Here is an 18,585-nt window from a genome sequence, read left to right on the forward strand (position 1 = left end):
GGTGATCTGCCCACCTAGGCATCCCAAAGTGCAGAGATTACAGGCTTGAGCCACCAGGCCCGGCCTATTTTTTTTCTTTTTTAAATAATTTTTTTTTCTTTTTTAGAGACGGGGTTTCACCATGTTGGCCAGGATGGTTTCTATCTCCTGACCTTGTGATCCGCCTACCTCAGCCTCTCAAAGTGCTGGGATTACAGGCATGAGCCACTGTGCCTGGCCCATTTACTATATTTTTAAATCAATACTTTCCTAAATATGGGCCACTAGGAACAGAGCCAGCAAGGAACTGGGATAACACCTGAATTTCTGATGCTAAGTGTAGTTTTTATCTGTCTATTGGCTGTGATATACTGCAACTGCTGTTATCTGATAGAAAATGTGGAACTGATGATGCCAACAATGCTATCTACTATTCCAAATGCAAATAATCCCACTGATGGGTGAGGGAAGATGGAGCAGATGCCAACAGCTTCTCTACTCCAAAGTGGCTCCAAGGGAGTCAGGCAGTGGCCAAGGATGCCATGCGCAAAGGTAAAAGAACCAAGGAAAAATAGCCATTCTTTTTATATAAAATTGTTTAATGTTTTTCTTTGTTAAAATACACTCAATCCAGATGTAGTGGATCAGGTGACCAGATTTTTTCAAGATTCTTAGTCTACCAGGAGCTGATTCCATTTGTGTCATCCCTACTCTGGTCACAGAACATCCACATCTTTAATTCCAAATACTGAGCATGATGTAAATGATGTACTCAATATCTAACACATGGGCATATACTTAATTGGTGCATCACATATCAACAGTGCAGCCTCAAGAAAAAAAGATGTTTTGTAACTTGGGCCTTTCCAAAAATAAATATATTAGGACACTAAACTTACACCTTAAATGAGCCAGAATAAATATGAATGAAGTGCAAGCTCCTGTGAGGAGCAGTGCATGCAGACAATTAGCTTGCATGTGTGGTGTGGCCATTTGGAACAGAAGCCACTGGAATCACACAGTGCCTCCTCACAATGCCCAGCCTGAATATGAGGAGGAAAAAGAACGACACATAGCTTGGCCAGGCTGCTGGACCCCATGTTCCAGTGGCATCTGGAGTTCACTGTATTTTTTTCTTTTTCTTTTTTTGAGGCAGAGTCTCCGTCTGTCGCCCAGGCTGGAGTGCAGTGGTGTGATCTCTGCTCACTGCAACCTCCGCCTCCCAGGCTCAAGTGATTATCCAGCCTCGGCCTCCCAAGTAGCTCAGATTACAGGAGCCTGCTACAATGCCTGGCTAATTTTTGTATTTTTAGTAGAGATGGGGTTTCACCATGTTTACCAGGCTGGTCTCAAACTCCTGACCTCAAATGATATGCCCTCCTTGGCCTCCCAAAGTGCTGGGATTATAGGCGTGAGCCACTGTGCCTGGCCAGTTCACTGTATTTTCTAATAGTTTCCAACAGAAAGCAGAGAAGTGGTATTTCCTTATTGGTCACTACTCATGGGATGTGAGGCCTGGAGCTGATCAAGGAAGCTTACACATTTTCTGGCTTCTGCAGATGAACCCTAGGGTTGCTAATTTGGGGACATGGATTCCTTCAAGCTCTTTGTGATGAGAAGGATTTTCATCTTCCTTTTCTCACTGCTGATCATGTGGTAGAGAGAACACCTTCATTTGAATGAGAGCTTCAGTTTCTGCCTGAGTCTCAAGCCCTATTTCTGAGCCCTGCTCCCATCATACATGTCTCCAATCTGCAGTAATGCTCAGAGAAACAATCTAGAGCTGGGCGCCAAGCTCTGACAGCAAGAATAAGCCCTACCTAGAGTTTATATATGATCAGGAGATCTTCCAAAGGATGTAGGCAAGAGGAAAAAGCTTATTTTACCACCATGCAGACAACCCATCTAAAATATAACCCAGGAAATTATAGTTTAACACTATTCTGGATACTATCAAATAGATTAAACTATCCTTCAACCAAAAGCAAATACAGTTCCCTTGAGGAAAAACAGATGTGAATGTGTGGTCTATTGGTAATAAATAAAATAGTCCCATCAGTGCTATAAAAACAGACAACCAGTATGTCATTTAATGGAGTTAGTTACTATTGCCTCTATTTAGTATCATCACAGATTACTCATCACTGCTATGAAGTCCATAAAATATGTGACTACTTGATTTCTGGGCATCTAGAACAGGGTCTTTAACCTGTCAAGTTAGTTTCATTATGGCCAATTTTCTAGCAGAGGTTGGGGATGGGGAGAGGAGAGTTTTGATTTTTGTGTATATAGGCGAACTTTCCATAAGCCTGTTTGGCTCATGGGCACATTTTACAATGTAACTTCCCTTAGTCACTCAGAGGGAATCAAGAAGGGTCCCCCAAACCAGGAGGACAGACCTACTAGGGCAGCAAAATCTGGCTATTTCTAGAAATGCTCCCTCTCCCTACAACTGAGCAGTTGTCCCTTGCAAGCCACTAAAGCTCTCAATCTTTACCTACGAACTCATCTCCTGACTCTGGAATGCATACAGAGGCATTTCTCACTGCTGATCATGTGGTAGAGAGAACACCTTCATTTGAATGAGAGCTTCAGTTTCTGCCTGAGTCTCAAGCCCTATTTCTGAGCCCTGCTCCCATCATACACGTCTCCAATCTGCAGTAATGCTCAGAGAAACAATCTGGAGCTGGGCGCCAAGCTCTGACAGCTGTTCCACTGTTGATGAGCCATGCTAGGCACGTCTATGTAAATCGTGGCCATGCATTGGGATGAAGAAACTTTACTTTGGAGATCTGTTTTAATGTAGACTCTTTTTTTTGGTTTTGAGATGGAGTCTCACTCTGTCACCCAGGCTGGAGTGCAGCGGTGTGATCTCAGCTCACTGCAACCTCTGACTTGCAGGTTGCAGCAATTCTTGTGCCTTAGCCTCCCAAGTAGCTGGGACTACAGGTGTGCACCACCATGCCTGGCTAATTTTTGTATTATCAGTAGAGATGGGGCTTCACCATGTTGGCCAGGCTGGTCTTGAACTCCTGACATCAGGTGATCCACCTGCCTCAGGCTCCCAAAGTGCTGGGATTACAGGCATGAGCAACTGTACCTGGCCAACTCTAGCAGAAACTTTTCCTCCAATCTGAAGGAAGCATGGAGTGTAGGCTACGGTCACCTAATGATCCTTCCAGGTTCAGAGTCATGATAATCCAGGCAGCTCAGCTCCACAGGAAGGCCCAGAACCACACAGCCCAGGCAGTGACTGAATTCTTCCTTGTCACCAGTGAGAAGGCTGCCTGCCCATGAGGAACCTCTTATTTTGTGTACAGAATTTATGTTTGACAGGGTCCTACTTCCTAAAGAGCAGCAAGGACGTTGTCCTGAATGGATGCAGGATTGCCACAGAAAGGGTGTGGGGTCACAGGGGTAGGGTGCGCAGAGGCATTCTCAGGAAAGGTTCTGCTTTGCCAGTCTGGCTAGAATCACCTGAGACATGAGGATGCTCTCTCCCACTTTCTACTTGACACTCAGCCTATCATCTAGCTCTGCCACTACGAGCTGTATGACCCAGGTCAACCACTCATCCTCTCTGGGCCAATGTTCTCATTCATAGAACCAGGGATAATACATCTACTTCAGAGTTGTGAGGAGGTTTAAGTAAGAAAATATGTGTGAGAGCCCCTGCTTTATAGTGGGCACTCATTAAATGTTGAATGTATGAAAAGCATCTCAAATCACAAACTCTAGAACACTGGGTTAAACAAAGTGGCTTCTGGGGCCAACGCTAGATCCCCATATCCAGGAAGAGAGGGTCTGTCCCCTCTATCTCTAGGCTTGAGCAAACAGCCTGGAGAGCTGGCAATGCCTCCTCCTGGGTCTGCCTCTGTGGCATATAGGAACTCAGCCCAAGTGCAATGACGCCAATGCTGATACTGAGGGGAAATGACTGAAGGGACATTCTCTGGGTTCTATGATGGACTAGGGAGGCTGCATAGAGGAGCTGAGGCTCAGTCTTGTATTATACCTTTGCCCCAAACTTGCCTCCTGATGCTGCTTAGTAGTTTTAATTTCTGGACCCTCTAAAAGAGAGAGGGTTAAGGAAATAAAGGAACCTCAAATCAGGCAGTATGCTAATGCTACTAACTGAGCAGAGATTGGAATATTAGAAAACTATTGACTACGATTATTTAAATTTCTCCATATTCCCTTAGAAAATAGAAAGCTGGGCAGGAACAGGTTCCGAAGGCTAAATCTTGGCAGAAGATAATGACTCTAATGAAGGGAGAGGTATAATTCTTGGTAGACAGTGTAAATAACTAATATTAAGCTTTGGCTAAGCTTAGGAATGCCTGGGTCTTCAGACTTCCCTGACGAAGGGAAGAAGGAAGAAAACACGGATCTGCTCTGGGATGCCCTGAACTACATTCACAGAGGCAGCATGGGCGTGGAGCAGGGAGACGGAATCCAGTGCTTTGCCATTCACTTAGCTTAGATGAACTGCTCCTGGCCCCTGGAGCCACTCCCCAGGAAGGATTCTGTGAAGACATGTCTGGCTCTCGTGCCCATGCTCTGGCCACTCTGCCCAACCACCGAAGTCAGCAAGTAATAAAGTGTTCATCATTTCCTAATTTTGTATTATAAAATGGAATCAGGAACATAAGTAGGAACAAGTAGCAAACCCCAGCCCTGCGTAGGGCCATTATCCTCTCAGCCACCTCTGCGTAGGCCAATAAGTTTGGAAAGTTTCTCACAGTTTTCAAGTTTCAGCGACTCTGCTTTCTGTTTCAATCGTTCATCTCTGTATAATCCTGCCAAATTTGTCAACTCTGACTCTGAAAGATAAAAGAGGTAACCAGTTCATCAAGAGTTGAACTCCTTTGTTTCATTTCAACATTTCTGGAGTCAAAGCTCCTCTTACTTCATTTCATGCTTTTTCTTCCAATTAAACCTAAGAAACATTTACTCATTTATTCATAAAACATGTCTTAGGCACTAGAGCAGATGCTGAGCACCTGTGAGCCTGCAGTCCAACAGTACCTGTGCTCTCTTATAAAAGCATTGGACTTAGTTCTTACCAAGAAAACATTTGGCACCAGACTTAGGAAACCCGCGTGTGTGCAGTGAGACTGCCCCCCAGCCTCCTACCAATGGGATTCCAACGGCAGCTGGGAGAGAATGGAGTCCAGTGGCCTATTCCTGTCATCTGAAATAGACAGCTGCTTTATTCTCTCCCTGCACTGCTGCATCATAACTCACATGTGCGAAGGGACACAGAGCCTACTGCTGTCAGGTGTGCGTCTACAGAAGGACAGGGTGCTACCAGCGTTCTTCATTCCCTCACCACACATGGGGTCCCTAACTCAAAGGCCAAAGGCAGCTGGGCTTTTTTAAAAGTTGAATCATCTGGATCGGGTAACCTTTGTCTCCTTGACTAAATGAATTTCATTTTCTCTTCATGGTGAAGAAGGTCATTCTATTTTTAACCAGAATATAATCTCTGCTGTGTCTCCCGACTCAATGGTGGTTTGGCTGCCTCTATTTTTTATTCTTTTGTGAGGTTCAGACATTCTCAGGGAGGATTGCCTGAAAGTACCTCCAGAGACGTATTGCGTATTATTAGCAGGATGGCATGCTTGGATGTGGTGTGTGGCTTCTGAAAACCTCTGACAGCAGGCAGCTACTCAATGTTTAAAGGACCAGACTTGTGAAAATGCTATTTTAATCGTTTTGAAATATGCCTATCATTGTTAACCATCTTGCTGACAGATTTTGTTTTTCTTGGTGGAACGAATGACACCTGTCTGATTAATCAGCAAACTGCCTGGAAACAGGAATTATTATTTAGCCAGGGGGAACAATGGGCATTGCTTTCTGAATAAGTTTCTATCAACACAAAACACTCTGGCATTTCTGCTCACAATGATGCTATTTACCCCAAGTAAGGCCCAAAGTGCAGATAAAGTGCAGGACTCCAGGGTGAGGGGTGGATATGCATAAAAAATCTCCTTCTACAATGGAGGCTGCACAGCCTGGGCTCTAGCCCAGCAGTGGCTTGGCAAGCACTGGGTCTCCCAGGCTCCAGAACAATGTGCTCTCCCCGCGCAGTGAGGGTGCCTGCAGCGTCTGCTAGCCAGGGCTTGCCTTGGCACAGTCACCCTTGCAGATGATGGGGCTCCATGGAGGATCATGGACCGTATCCAAATGAAAGCTCTCTCTGCTCCTGTATGCTGCCCAGGGCTTCAGCACCAACTCCAGTCTTGGGCTTCTTTGGCATGTGGGTAATGTCTGTCCAGGAGGCCTCTGTGAAGTCAGTCTATGCCTTCAGTCCTCTAGAGTTACACCAGTATTGAAACAGATTCTGTGGTTTTGCTTTTCCTTGAAATGATTTCCTTAGGTTTTACATTTGCCCAGCTTTTCTAAATGCCTCATTCCCTGAAATCTTGCTCCAGGAAACATTAAGGGCTAGTGATTCTATATTTTCTACATTGAAGGCCACTTCAACAAGCTGATGACAGATAACTGCTTTTCTCAAAATATCACATTGCTTTTCATAAAGCTCATGAAACCAGGTCAGAGACCCGTGCTCCAGAGAAATGACCTTATACAAGGTCAGTGTTTCGAGGAACCATGTCCCACATCCCCAATACCAAGCTTAAGAGCAACTTCTCTTCAAACTGCCAGTGAATCCTTTCATCCTTCAATGAGCAAAGAGTCAACTTGAAGAATATGCTACTTTTGACAAATTCTGTTAATATTCAATAACTTCCAAGTAATTAAAAAAATTTTTCGAGAGTAGCAGGTTCAAGAAAATACCTTTTCTTCTTAGCAGAAGGTTCCCCTTCCTCTGAATGCCAGTGTAACTGATGGACAGAGCATTGAACCTTAAAGATAACTGACTCAGTCACATTGCCAAAAGAAGCCAGACCCAGAGCCTCTCCCAAGAACACACTGCACAAGAGCCCAGATTGGAGTCTTGACAGCTGAAAGACTGCAACAGATCTCAACTACCCTCAAGATCCAGCCCCATGATATGGTGCTGCATCCAGTCTACAGTGCAAAGCCAGGTAAAGCCAAGACTCCACCAGAAAATCAGGCACTTTCTCTGTGCTAAGGGTTACACCCATACCATCTTCTATAATCCACCCAACCTCTCCAGGAGGAAGTGGAATCTATCCCCATTTCAAAGCCTAAGCTTCTACCCATTAGGTTATCCTGCTCAAGGGCATGGAAGGAAGTACTTCTCTGCCAGTCCGGGCCAGGAGCTCAGCTCAGCTCGGCTGGGCCAAGAGGCGGTTCCTGCCTCCTACTTTTGTCCAGCTCAGCCTAGTGGCGTAGCCACTTGCCCTGGCATCAGGTTTATTATCTAGATGCAGCTGTGAAGAAGTAAACAGGACAATGAGTGTTTATAGTAAGGGATTATTCATAAAAGTTCATCAGATTGGCCAGGTGCAGTGGCTCACACCTGTAATCCCAGCACTTTGGGAGGCGGAGGTGAGCAGATTACCTGAGGTCAGGAGTTCGAGACCGGCCTGGCCAACATGGCGAAACCCCATCTCTACTAAAAAACTACAAAAATTAGCTGGGCGTGGTGATGGGCGCCTGTAATCCCAGGTACCTAGGAGGCTGAGGCAGGAGAATTGCTTGAACCCGGAAGGAGAGGTTACAGTGAGACCAGATTGCACCATTGCATTCCAGCCTGGGTGACAGAGCAAAACTCTGTCGTTAAAAAAAAAAAAAAAAAGGTTACCCAGATTAAGCATTCTAAGAGTAGAGAAAATAAATGAACCAAAGCTTTAAAAGGTCAATGGCTAACCTTGCTAAAAACAGTTTGCATTTGGTATTTTGCCAAGAGTGAACTTTGTTCTCAAGTGGGTTTATTTTTACAACCTCCAAGTGCTAAATTTAACCTTGCTGGCTGCACTTGCTGCTGGATTCGGAGGGCAGATGCTGCTTGTTCTCAAATGGCACTTCAGTTGTGTGGAGGCTCTGCACAGCCACTGTACTTAAATGCCAGAAATAGATTTTTTTCTTTTCTTTTTATTTTTCTTTCTTCTTTTTATTTATTTATTTATAAGATGGGGTTTCACCATGTTGGTCAGGCTGGTCTTGAACTCCTGACCTCAGGTGATCCACCTGCCTTGGCCTCCAAAGTGCTTGGATTACAGGCGTGAGCCACTGCGCCTGGCCTAGAAATAGATTTTTAAGGGGTGTGTGCTGATAGCCCCCATTTGGAACTTGTAGGTACACACATCATGCTTACTCACTGGATTTATTTTTATTCATTTATTTTTGAGTTGGAGTCTTGTTCTGTCACCCAGGTTGAAGTGCAGTGGTGCGATCTTGGCTCACTGCAACCTCCACCTCCGGGGTTCAAGCGATTCTCCTGCTTCAACCTCCAGAGTAGCTAGGACTACAGGCATGTACCACCATGTCCGGCTAATTTTTGTATTTTTAGTAGAGATGGGGTTTCTCCATGTTGGTCAGGCTGGTCTCACACTGCCAACCTCAGGTGATCTGCCCGCCTAGACCTCCCAAAGTGCTGGAATTTATAGATATGAGCCAGCGTGGGCAATTTTTGTATTTTTATTTTTACGCCAATTTTTGATCAATTTTTGTATTTTTAATAGAGACGGGGTTTCTCCATGGCTGGTCTTGATTTTCTGACCTCAGGTGATCCACCCGCTTCAGCCTCCCTAAGCGCTGGGATTACAGGCATGAGCCACCGTGCTTGGCCACTCACTAGATTTTTATTTATACCTTGGAGAATGCCAAAACTCTGAACTAGGCCTCATGGGGATGGGGACAAAAGCTTAGAAATGACCTTTGGTGCAATCCTTACCATGAGCTCTTTGCATAATTCCAGCATCTTACTGCCACAGAGGAAGATGTGGGGCAGGGGGGTGTTTGAAGAATGTGAAATGCAGATTTTCATCCAGTTCTTGCAGAAAGCAACAAAGTCAAAGCCCTCCCGGGACCCAGACAATGGGGACTTTCAAGACATACACTGGCTTTCACCTGATTTGGATCCATGTATATACTTTTTTGCTGAGAGAGGCTATCCCTCTTTGGCCCAGGCTGGAGTACAGTGGAGTGATCACAGTTCACTGCAGGCTGGACCTCCTGAGCCGCAGGAACCACAGGCATGTGCTGCCACACCTGGCTTACTTTATTTATTTATTTGAGGTAGAGTCTCACTCTGTTGCCCAGGCTGGAGTGCAGTGGCGTGATCTCAGCTCACTGCAACCTCCGCCTCCCAGAGTTGCTGGGACTATAGGCATGTGCCACCAAGCCTGAATAATTTTTTGTATTTTTAGTAGAGATGGGGTTTCACTATGTTAGCCAAGATGGTCTCGATCTCCTGACTTCGTGATCTGCCTACCTCCACCTTCCAAAGTGCTGGGATTACAGGCGTGAGCCACCATACCTGGCCACACCTGGCTTATTTTTATACTTTTTCTAGAGATAGGATTTCACTATGTTGCCCAGTTGGTCTTGAACTCCTGGACTCAAGTGATCCTCTTGCCTCGGCTTCCCAAAGTGCTAGGACTATAGGACTATAGGCGTGAGCTACCATGCCTGGCCTGTATACTGCCTTTTAGTATAAGGTCTTTTTTTTTTTTTTTTTTTTTTTGAGACAGAGTCTCACTCCGTCACCAGGCGCCAGGCTGGAGTGCAGTGGCGCGACCTCGGCTCACTGCAACCTCTGCTTCCTGGGTTCAATCAATTCTCCTGCCTGAGCCTCCCGAGTAGCTGGGACTACAGGCATGCGCCACAACGCCCAGCTAATTTTTTTGTATTTTTAGTAGAGATGGGGTTTCACCATGTTGGCCAGGATGGTCTCAATCTCTTGACCTCGTGATCCGCCTGCCTCGGCCTCCCAAAGTGCTGGAATTACAGGAGTGAGCCACCGCACCCGGCCTAGTATAAGGTCTTTATCCTGCACCAAAATTCTTTCCTGATTTTTGATTCTTGTAAAATCTAATTTAGATATGGGGTAGGGTATTTCCTGAAACCTCAGTGTTTTTCAATAAAAATGGAATTTCCTCCTCCTGTTTAATTTCCTCTTATATCCAAGAATCATCGCTCACCAACTTCCTAATGCACCCTGAGAGAACAGTGGGTCTTCGCCCTACAGAAATAGGGGTCAGAGACCAGGTCCCTAAGGACTGAGCTAGGACACTCACCCTGCTGTTATTCACAATCCTCACCATTTTCATTGTTTTCTACTCCTGAGAATCCTCTCTTCAAAAGACATTTGTTGAGCACCTGTTCTGAAGCGAGGGCTGTGCCAGAGCCCCGGGATACAAAATTAGTAAGACCAAGTTCTTATTCCCAGAGAGCTCATAGTCTCTCAGGGGAGACTGACATACATCTCTGGAACTCTAACACTGTGCGATCAGTTCTATGTTAGCAAGCCGAACGAAGTGCTTTAAGAACACAGAGGAAGGAGAGCTTAACTTGAGGGTGGGGTTGGGAGTTTGTGATGGTCACTGAGGGCTTAGCAGCACTGTGACCCAAGAGCTAATTTTATCAGACACCATTAGGTATTTTGCACTACTAGGTAATAAGGCTTTAGAAATGAGTTAGAATTTGCTTTTTAAACATGAGCCAACACTTCAGTTAAAAGGGAAGCTCCTGAGAAATTTAAAAAAATAAAAAAAAAATAATTAACCAAAACCAAGTTTTAGAAGATACGGTCATTAATGGTGTGTGTGTGTAGAATTCAAGTGGGACCAAAGGTGAAGCTGCTGGCTGAGACAGGGCTAACCCTGCTGCAGACACTCCTTAGTAACACTCCTAAGCTGCAAGCCAGTGGCAGATGCGTCATGCCCACTGAGACCGAAATAGTGGAAAGGCCTGCCACACCCACCCCTACTAAAGGGGCAGACCAAGGGGGTCACTTTTGTTCTGTGGCCACAACCAGCTGGATATGAGGGTAAGGGATACCTCATTCAATACCAGAAACCTCTTAACCGGTGTTGTGGCTCAAAAAGTTAGGCTGGCTCAGGGCCGGGCGTGGTGGCTCATGCCTGTAATCTCAGCACTTTGGGAGGCCGAGGCAGGTGGATCACAATGTCGAGATCGAGCTCATCCTGGCCACTATGGCAAAACCCTGTCTCTACTAAAAATACAAAAATTAGCTGGGCATGGTGGCACACGCCTGTAATCCCAGCTACTGGGGAGGCTGAGGCAGGATAATCGCTTGAACCTGGGAGGTGGAGATTGCAGTGAGCTGAAATCACACCACTGCACTCCAGCCTGGAGACAGAGCGAGACTCTGTCTCACAAAACAAAACAAAACAAAACAACTTAGGCTGGCTCAATCAGATTTCCCTCTAGGGAGTGTGGAATTGGGAAACTGTGACCAAATCAGCAAGCACCAAGAACTTACAGAGGTGTGTGCTACACAAAGGGGCACTGACTGGTGAGGCTGGGGAATTCGAGTGACAAGGAGGGTGGTAACCATAGTAAACCATGACAAACAAGGTTATGAAGAAGGGAAGCTGGAAGAAAGAAAGGAAGGCAGCTGGTAGGGAGAGGAGAAGGGGCACATGGGCAGAGAGAGGTAGAGACCCAAAAAGAGACAGACATACAAACAGGTGACTAGCGCCACCTAAATTCCTAAGATTTCCAAGTCCTGGCCACATGCATCCTGTCAATAAATTTCCCCCCACTTTTTTGTAGTATCCTGAATGGTTTGTCTTTTGACTCTGTTCACATAAACATGTGTAGCCCCAAACAAGAAGAGAGGAGGGATCAGGAGGCTGGGGGTGCCTCCTGCTGGGAACCATGGCCACCAGCTAATGCCCCTTTTACAGCATCTTACTTTGTTGTTTCTCCTTCCAGCAACTCGTCTGGATATAATCAATGTAATCCTTCTCTATTGTCTTCTCCAGGTCATGCAGAGAAGCTCCTCTGTAGGCCTTGTCAAAGTTTTTATCCACAAAGTAAGGCACCTGCAGGTTCTGAGTTTCTCTAGAAATGGTATAGCCCAAGGTCCTGAAACAAGGAGAAAGGCTGATGTGAGCTCGTAATATTTGGGAATATTACTCTTAGCAGTAGCCTCATGGATATCATCATCATCTGTTCATAGAGCAGAGGCAGATATCATTTTTAAATGTACCCTATACTATTTCCCTTGCAAAGTTGTAAATATAACATTATCATAATTGGTATTACGTGAGCACGTTCATACTATGAATTCAGCTTCAGCATAAATGGTGTATTCTCTTAAAGGACTCACCTCTCTTATACTGCTCTCTGTCCTAAAAGGAGAATGCTGAATGCTTTAAAAAACCAATTTTTATGTTGTGTAGGATCTAGTATGGTACCTGACAGAGTAGGCTATTAGAAATGCCGGTTGAATGAGCTGATTATGTTATATAGCAAATTATTTACAAAAAAACAGATAGCTCACACCAACCTAGAAGCAATATTTTGGACATGATAAAAAGTACTTCGCATGTAGCTGCTAACTGAGAACTGCAAGAAACTCAGATAAAAGATTTCAACAATGCATCAGAGCTAACTCTCTGTGGGTCCAAGGCATCCAGTGGTGTCTGGTGCTCAGCAACGTTAAGAGTACTGAGCTGAATAAATTCTAACCATAAGGAAGTATAGAAGGGACCTCAAACTCAAGTTAAAACAATGTGACAGCAATGTTCAAAACCCAAGCTGGTTTTCTTCAAACTGGACAAATTATACCTTAAAGGGGCTATATTTTATTTGGCCTTTCCCTGGCCCTCACTTTTGATCCTCTCTACTTAGAGTAAGAACCGAGGCCATGACTGCTCTCCCCTCATTCTAGGGAGGGGTTTACAGAGCAGGTCTGTGCTTACCCTGCCGGCCTCACAAGAAAGAAAGCTGAAGTACCATATGGAAAAACAAGAAAAGTTGGGAAACAGAGGGAATCAGGCCAGTGTGACCTGAGGGCAAAAACCTCTCTCTGAAGCCGGGCACAGTGGCTCATGAGTGTAATCCCAGCACTTTGGGAGGCTGAGATGGGTGGATTACTTGAGGCCAGGAGTTGGAGACCAGTCCAGCCAACATGATGAAACCTAGTCTCTACTAAAAAATACAAAAATTAGCCAGGCATGGTGGTGCACATTTATAATCCCAGCTACTAAGGAGGCTGAGGCATGAGAATCGCTTGAACCTGGGAGAAGATTACAGTGAGCCACGATTGTACCACTGCACTCCAGCCTGGGAGCCTGGATGACAGAGCAAGACTGCCTCAAAAACAAAAACAAAAAACCTCTCTCTGAGCCTCAGCTTTACTCTCTGTAAAAGAAAAATACTGGCTGGGCACAGTGGCTCATGCCTATAATCCCAGCACTTTGGGAGGCCAAGATGGGCAGATCACCTGACGTCAGGAGTTTGAGACCAGCTGGCCAACATAGTGAAACCCTGTCTCTACTAAAATATAAAAATTAGCCAGGTGTGGTGGCACGCACCGCCTATAATCCCAGCTACTCAGGAGGCGAGGCACAAGAATTGCTTGCACTGGGGAGGTGGAGGTTGAAGTGAGCCCAGATTGTACCACTGCACTCCAGCCTGGGTGACAGAGCAAGACTCTGTCTCAAAAAACAACAACAAAAAAAGGAAAATGCTGACTTGGATTGACCTGGAATGACAGTCTTCAGCCTACAGTCATCACTCACAAAGACTCTTCCTGCTACATACTGTCTAAGAAATTCTACTTTTGAAAGGTTTTTTCCACTAAACTATAATAATGAGTAACAACTTATTATTCATTATTAACAAAAAAGATAATCTAGTGATTCTCAAACTTCAGTGTGGACAAGAATCATCTGGAGAGTTTGTTCAAACTCAGGCCTCTGGTCCCACCCCCAGAGCTTGTAATTCAATGGATATGGTGGGCCCTAGAATCTGCCTTCCTAACATGTTGCCTGTTGATGCTGATGATGGCTGGTCTGGGGACCAAACCTTGGGAACTGAATCAACTGAAAGAATTAATTGAATAAATTTTAAAAAATCCTATCAGAGTTTATAATCTGTATGCCATAGGCATTACAATGAATTTCTGTATTTTCAGCAAAACAAAGAAATTGAAAATAATCACTTGATCCTAGTTATTAATATCATGTTCTGAGACCCATAGGATCCAGCAATCCTATCAGCAGCTCAATGGTCTTCCTAACTCTACAATGGTGTGATAATGAGTTCATCTAAACCTTCAATACTACTACTGATCCTTCAAAAACCAGTTACGGGCCGGGCGCGGTGGCTCAAGCCTGTAATCCCAGCACTTTGGGAGGCCGAGGTGGGTGGATCACGAGGTCATGAGATCGAGACCATCCTGGTCAACATGGTGAAACCCCGTCTCTACTAAAGATGCAAAAATTAGCTGGGCATGGTGGCACGTGCCTGTAATCCCAGCTACTCGGGAGGCTGAGGCAGGAGAATTGCCTGAACCCAGGAGGCGGAGGTTGCAGTGAGCCGAGATCGCGCCATTGCACTCCAGCCTGGGTAACAAGAGCGAAACTCCGTCTCAAAAAAAAAAAAAAAAAAAAAAAAAAAACCAGTTACGGCTGTTCTGCAACCGACCAGATGGTGTCGGTGTCGCTATAGAACAAAACAATCTATTTCGTGAGGCACACAGGAGACTGCTTCAGTATTTTTGAGTCTCAGCACCATGACTACTCAGCTGTTCCTTTAAACATCAAATCGGTGTTTTCTACAGCAAAAAGTGAAATGAAATGTTAGTAATTTAGCAGCAAAACCTTCAAGTCTTTCACCCCCAGACTGTTACTGAGAAAGATTTAGAAATATCAGACTTACGATTTATAGAATAGACTATATGGGGGATTAGTAGCCAGCAGCTGAGTAATGACAGATATAATCACAATCACGAGAACTGGAAGTAGCTGAATAAATGCAGAATACGTAGTCTAAAAAAGAAAACAATACTTGCTGTAAGTGTTCTTCATCAATATAAAGCTTACTGAAAATAAGATAGAGGTCCCAAAGAAAGTAACAAGTCACCAATACACTGCCCAGGAGGATCCACAAAGCCCCAGACTTTTAGGGGAAGGCTGTACTCTCAGCTGAGAAGCACAGGTTGGCCACTCCTAATCAGAAAATTCAAAATTAAAAACGCTCCAAAATCTAAAACTTTTTGAGGGCCAGCATGACACTCAAAGGAAATGCTCATTGCTTTTTCTTTTTCTTTTTTTTTTTTTGAGACATGGTCTTGCTCTGTCACCAGGCTAGAGTACAGAGACACAAACATGGCTCACTACAGCCTTGACCTCCTGGGTTCTGATGATTCTCTCGCCTCAGCCTCCTGAGAAGCTCGGACCACAGGTGCACATCACTGTGTCCAGCTAATTTTTCTTCTTTTTGAGATGGAGTTTCACTCTTATTGCCCAGGCTGGAGTGCAATGGTGCGATCTCAGCTCACTGCAACATCATCCTCCTGGGTTCAAGTGATTCTCCTGCCTCAGCCTCCCAAAGTAGCTGAGATTACAGGCATGCACCACCACGCCTGGCTAAATTTTGTATTTTTAGTAGAGACAGAGTTTCTCCATGTTGGTCAGGCTGGTCTCAAACTCCTGAACTCAGGTGATCCACCTGCCTCGGCCTCCCAAAGTGCTGGGATTACAGGCATGAGCCACCATGCCTGGCCTAATTTTTAAATTTTTGTAGAGACAAGGTTTTGCCATGTTGCTCAGGCTAGTCTCGAACTCCGGGGCTCGAGCAATCTTCCTATCACAGTCTCCCAATGTGTTAGGATTACAGGTGTGAGCCACCACACCCAGCCTCAGATTTTCAGATTAGGAATGCTCAACTGTTTAATGGTATAATGCAAATATTCCAAAATATAAAAAAAAAAAATCTGAAATCTGAAATACTACTGGTCCCATTTACTTCAGATAAGGGATACTCAGTCTATACCAAATAACCTTCATTCTCACTGCTGAGCAGCCTGAAGGAGGCCCAACAATAACCTGGATCGACACTCAGTAATCCCCCTGCAGTGCCCATTTATAAGACCAATGAAGCAGACATCTCTAGGTCAATCTGCCCAGACTGTGTCTCTTATAGGAGTGGGGCTCTAGGAGCCACATTAGCATTATGCAACTCTGTCACTTGGCTACAGCTGGTTGGACTGGGGAGACATCTAACTCTGGCAGAGATAATCACATTTTCTCTCCTAGGAATTTGGGGTTGAGAATCATCACCCTTCATTTCTGGGTCATCACTTTAAGGAAGAACACACACACTCAGGCACTGTAGACTAGCGATTTGTAAGGAGAAGTAGAATAAGCAAAGCTGCTCTGTGAAAACAAAACAGAGGCAGAGTGGCCGGAAAACTGGAGACAATCTGGCCTCAGAGAGTCCTGCAGAGCACAGCTGCTTGGGAGCCTGACAGTTCCTTGTTCCTGTCTGTCATGAGGCCCAGCTGTGCTTCTTGTCCTTTGATCCCTTACCTTAAACCCCCTTTAGTTTAAATATTTTGAAGAAGGTTCCTATTTTCTGCAGCCAAGAAAACTTTGAGGCCGGTGTGGTAGCTCATGCCTTTAATCCCAGCACTTTGGGTGGCCAAGGCATGAGGATCACTTGAGCCCAGGAGTTCCAGACCAGCCTGGGAAACATGGTGAAAAAATTAGCTGGGCATGGTAGCATACAACTAGTCCCAGCTACATGAGAGGCTGAGGTGGGAGGACTGCTTGAGCCCTGGAGTTCGAGGCTGCAGTGAGCTATGTTTGTGCTATTGTACTCCACCCTGGGTGACAGTGAGACCCTCTTTCAAAACAAAAAGAGCCTTGATGAAGTCAGCCCCACAGGGGAGCTGAGACCCTGGGAGAACCACCCAAGAATGGGCAGAAGGAGGGGATGCCATTCTGCCTATTTAGGCCAATTATTCAGCTCTTCTCACCATTGCTTTTGCTTTCCTAAAGCACATCTTAGCAATATATCTCAAGTTCATCTACTAAAGCTTGACCATGTACCATCAAGGTTGGCCCTGTACAACTGTTTATGGGCAGCAGCGCTCCTCCCTCCCTAGGTACCTGAGGTTTCTCTTCTTCCTCCTCCTTCTGAGGCTGTGTCCTCTCATGTCGGTGCCGTCGGCGGTAATAGTGAGTGTCATCTGTCACATTTGAAAACATATGAATATTTCCTGGAAGAGAAAGAAAAACAAATACTCAGTATGGGATATGGCAAACACTCCTTTCTTGCCTTTTTATTTCTTTTTTGGAGACAGAGTTTTACTCTGTTACCCAGGCTGGAGTACAATGGTGTGATCTCGGCTCACTGCAACCTCCGCCTCCCGGGTTTAAGTGAGTCTCCTGCCTCAGCCTCCTGAGTAGTTGGGATTACAGGCAGCTGCCACCATGCCCGGCCAATTTTTTTATTTTTAGTAGAGATGGGAGTTTCACCATGTTGGCCAGGCTGGTCTCAAACTCTTGACCTCAAGTGATCCACCCACATTGGCCTCCCAAAATGCTGGTATTACAGGCATGAACCATGATGCCCAGCCCTTCCTTGCCTTTTTCAAGGTCCTTGTTCCCAGCTAGGTTTGTTAAGGATAGAGTATTGGCCTATTTTACCCAGTAGAAAAAAAAACAGTAAGCAAGCCAAGTGAACCAGCTGGAGCTAAAGAATGCTGAGCTTTCCTGACTTCATTTAAATAGTCCTTTGCAACTAATGAGAGAGAACCCCAAAAGGCTAGAAGAGTGAGAGCATTTGGACCATGAATCCTATTTGGCATGCTCACGTCTGCTTCCGTGCCCAATACCACATTGTGTCACTGGTACTTTTAATAGCAATTCATAAAATTCAATTTACTTCCTGGGCACTGAATTATACCAACTTCCAACTTGCTGGGGGGCACTTTCCAATCTTTTATCTTTGTAAGTGCTATTTTATAATAATAATAATAATAATAGGCATTTTGTTACTTATTTATAAGGTGCTTAAACGTATCTAATCCTCACAGTGACCCTGTGAAGTAGGTTATTATTAACAGCCCCATTTTTCAGGAGAGGAAACAGGGTCAGAGAGACTAAATGATTGGTCAAAATTATGCACAGCTGGAGGCTGGAGACTTGCCTCAAACTCCTGCTCAACTGATTCTAAATCCTTGCTGTCCCCATCATACCATCGTCCCTCTATTCAGATTTTCAAACAGGAGCTTGCTGAGAGCCATAAAGAAAGAAATATTTTAAAGATAATTTTGGGATACTAACCTGTAGGAAAATGTCCTCCAAAGAAGACATTGAATAGCTCTTCTGGAGTGATGTCAGCTTCAAAGTCCCTGTAATAATTATAAGGTCTGGCTCGAGGGGCAGTGAAAGTCACCTGTTCATCTCCGTATTCATCATAGCGAAGTCTCTTATCAGGATTGCTCAGGACTGCAAATGCATTTCCTATTGCTGCAACCAACAAGAAGCAGCACATGAGGACACAGTCTGTGCTATGGCTGACAGTGATCACAGCAGCAATGATGAAGAGCCAAGAGGTGACTCATGCTGGACAACTTTGCAGGGGCCCAAGGAGAGGTGCTTGGGCCTAGAAAGTTCTCCAAAGTGCTTGCCCTTGAGGTTTTCCCTGATTGCCAGAAACAACAACACTGGAATCACAGGAATT

General features: G+C 45.1%; 1 protein-coding gene across 2 annotated transcripts in view; it reads right to left on the reverse strand.

Annotated features, from left to right (window-relative positions):
- Window positions 1-18,585, reverse strand: part of DNAJC18 (DnaJ heat shock protein family (Hsp40) member C18) — a 32,347-nt gene that overhangs the window by 1,229 nt on the left and 12,533 nt on the right. The window contains exons 4-8 of one of the 2 annotated variants that reach the window (XM_035292149.3): window positions 18,186-18,371; window positions 17,007-17,116; window positions 14,773-14,882; window positions 11,798-11,970; window positions 4,722-4,802 (exon numbers count right to left, since the gene is read on the reverse strand). In XM_035292149.3, coding sequence (XP_035148040.1) covers window positions 4,722-4,802; window positions 11,798-11,970; window positions 14,773-14,882; window positions 17,007-17,116; window positions 18,186-18,371 — 660 coding nt within the window. Of the gene's footprint in view, window positions 1-560; window positions 4,803-11,797; window positions 11,971-14,772; window positions 14,883-17,006; window positions 17,117-18,185; window positions 18,372-18,585 lie in introns of those variants that run through there. The other variant, XM_035292148.3, reaches the window with a different exon arrangement.

Source organism: Callithrix jacchus, chromosome 2 (genome assembly GCF_049354715.1).
Source record: "Callithrix jacchus isolate 240 chromosome 2, calJac240_pri, whole genome shotgun sequence".
Lineage (NCBI taxonomy): Eukaryota > Metazoa > Chordata > Mammalia > Primates > Cebidae > Callithrix > Callithrix jacchus.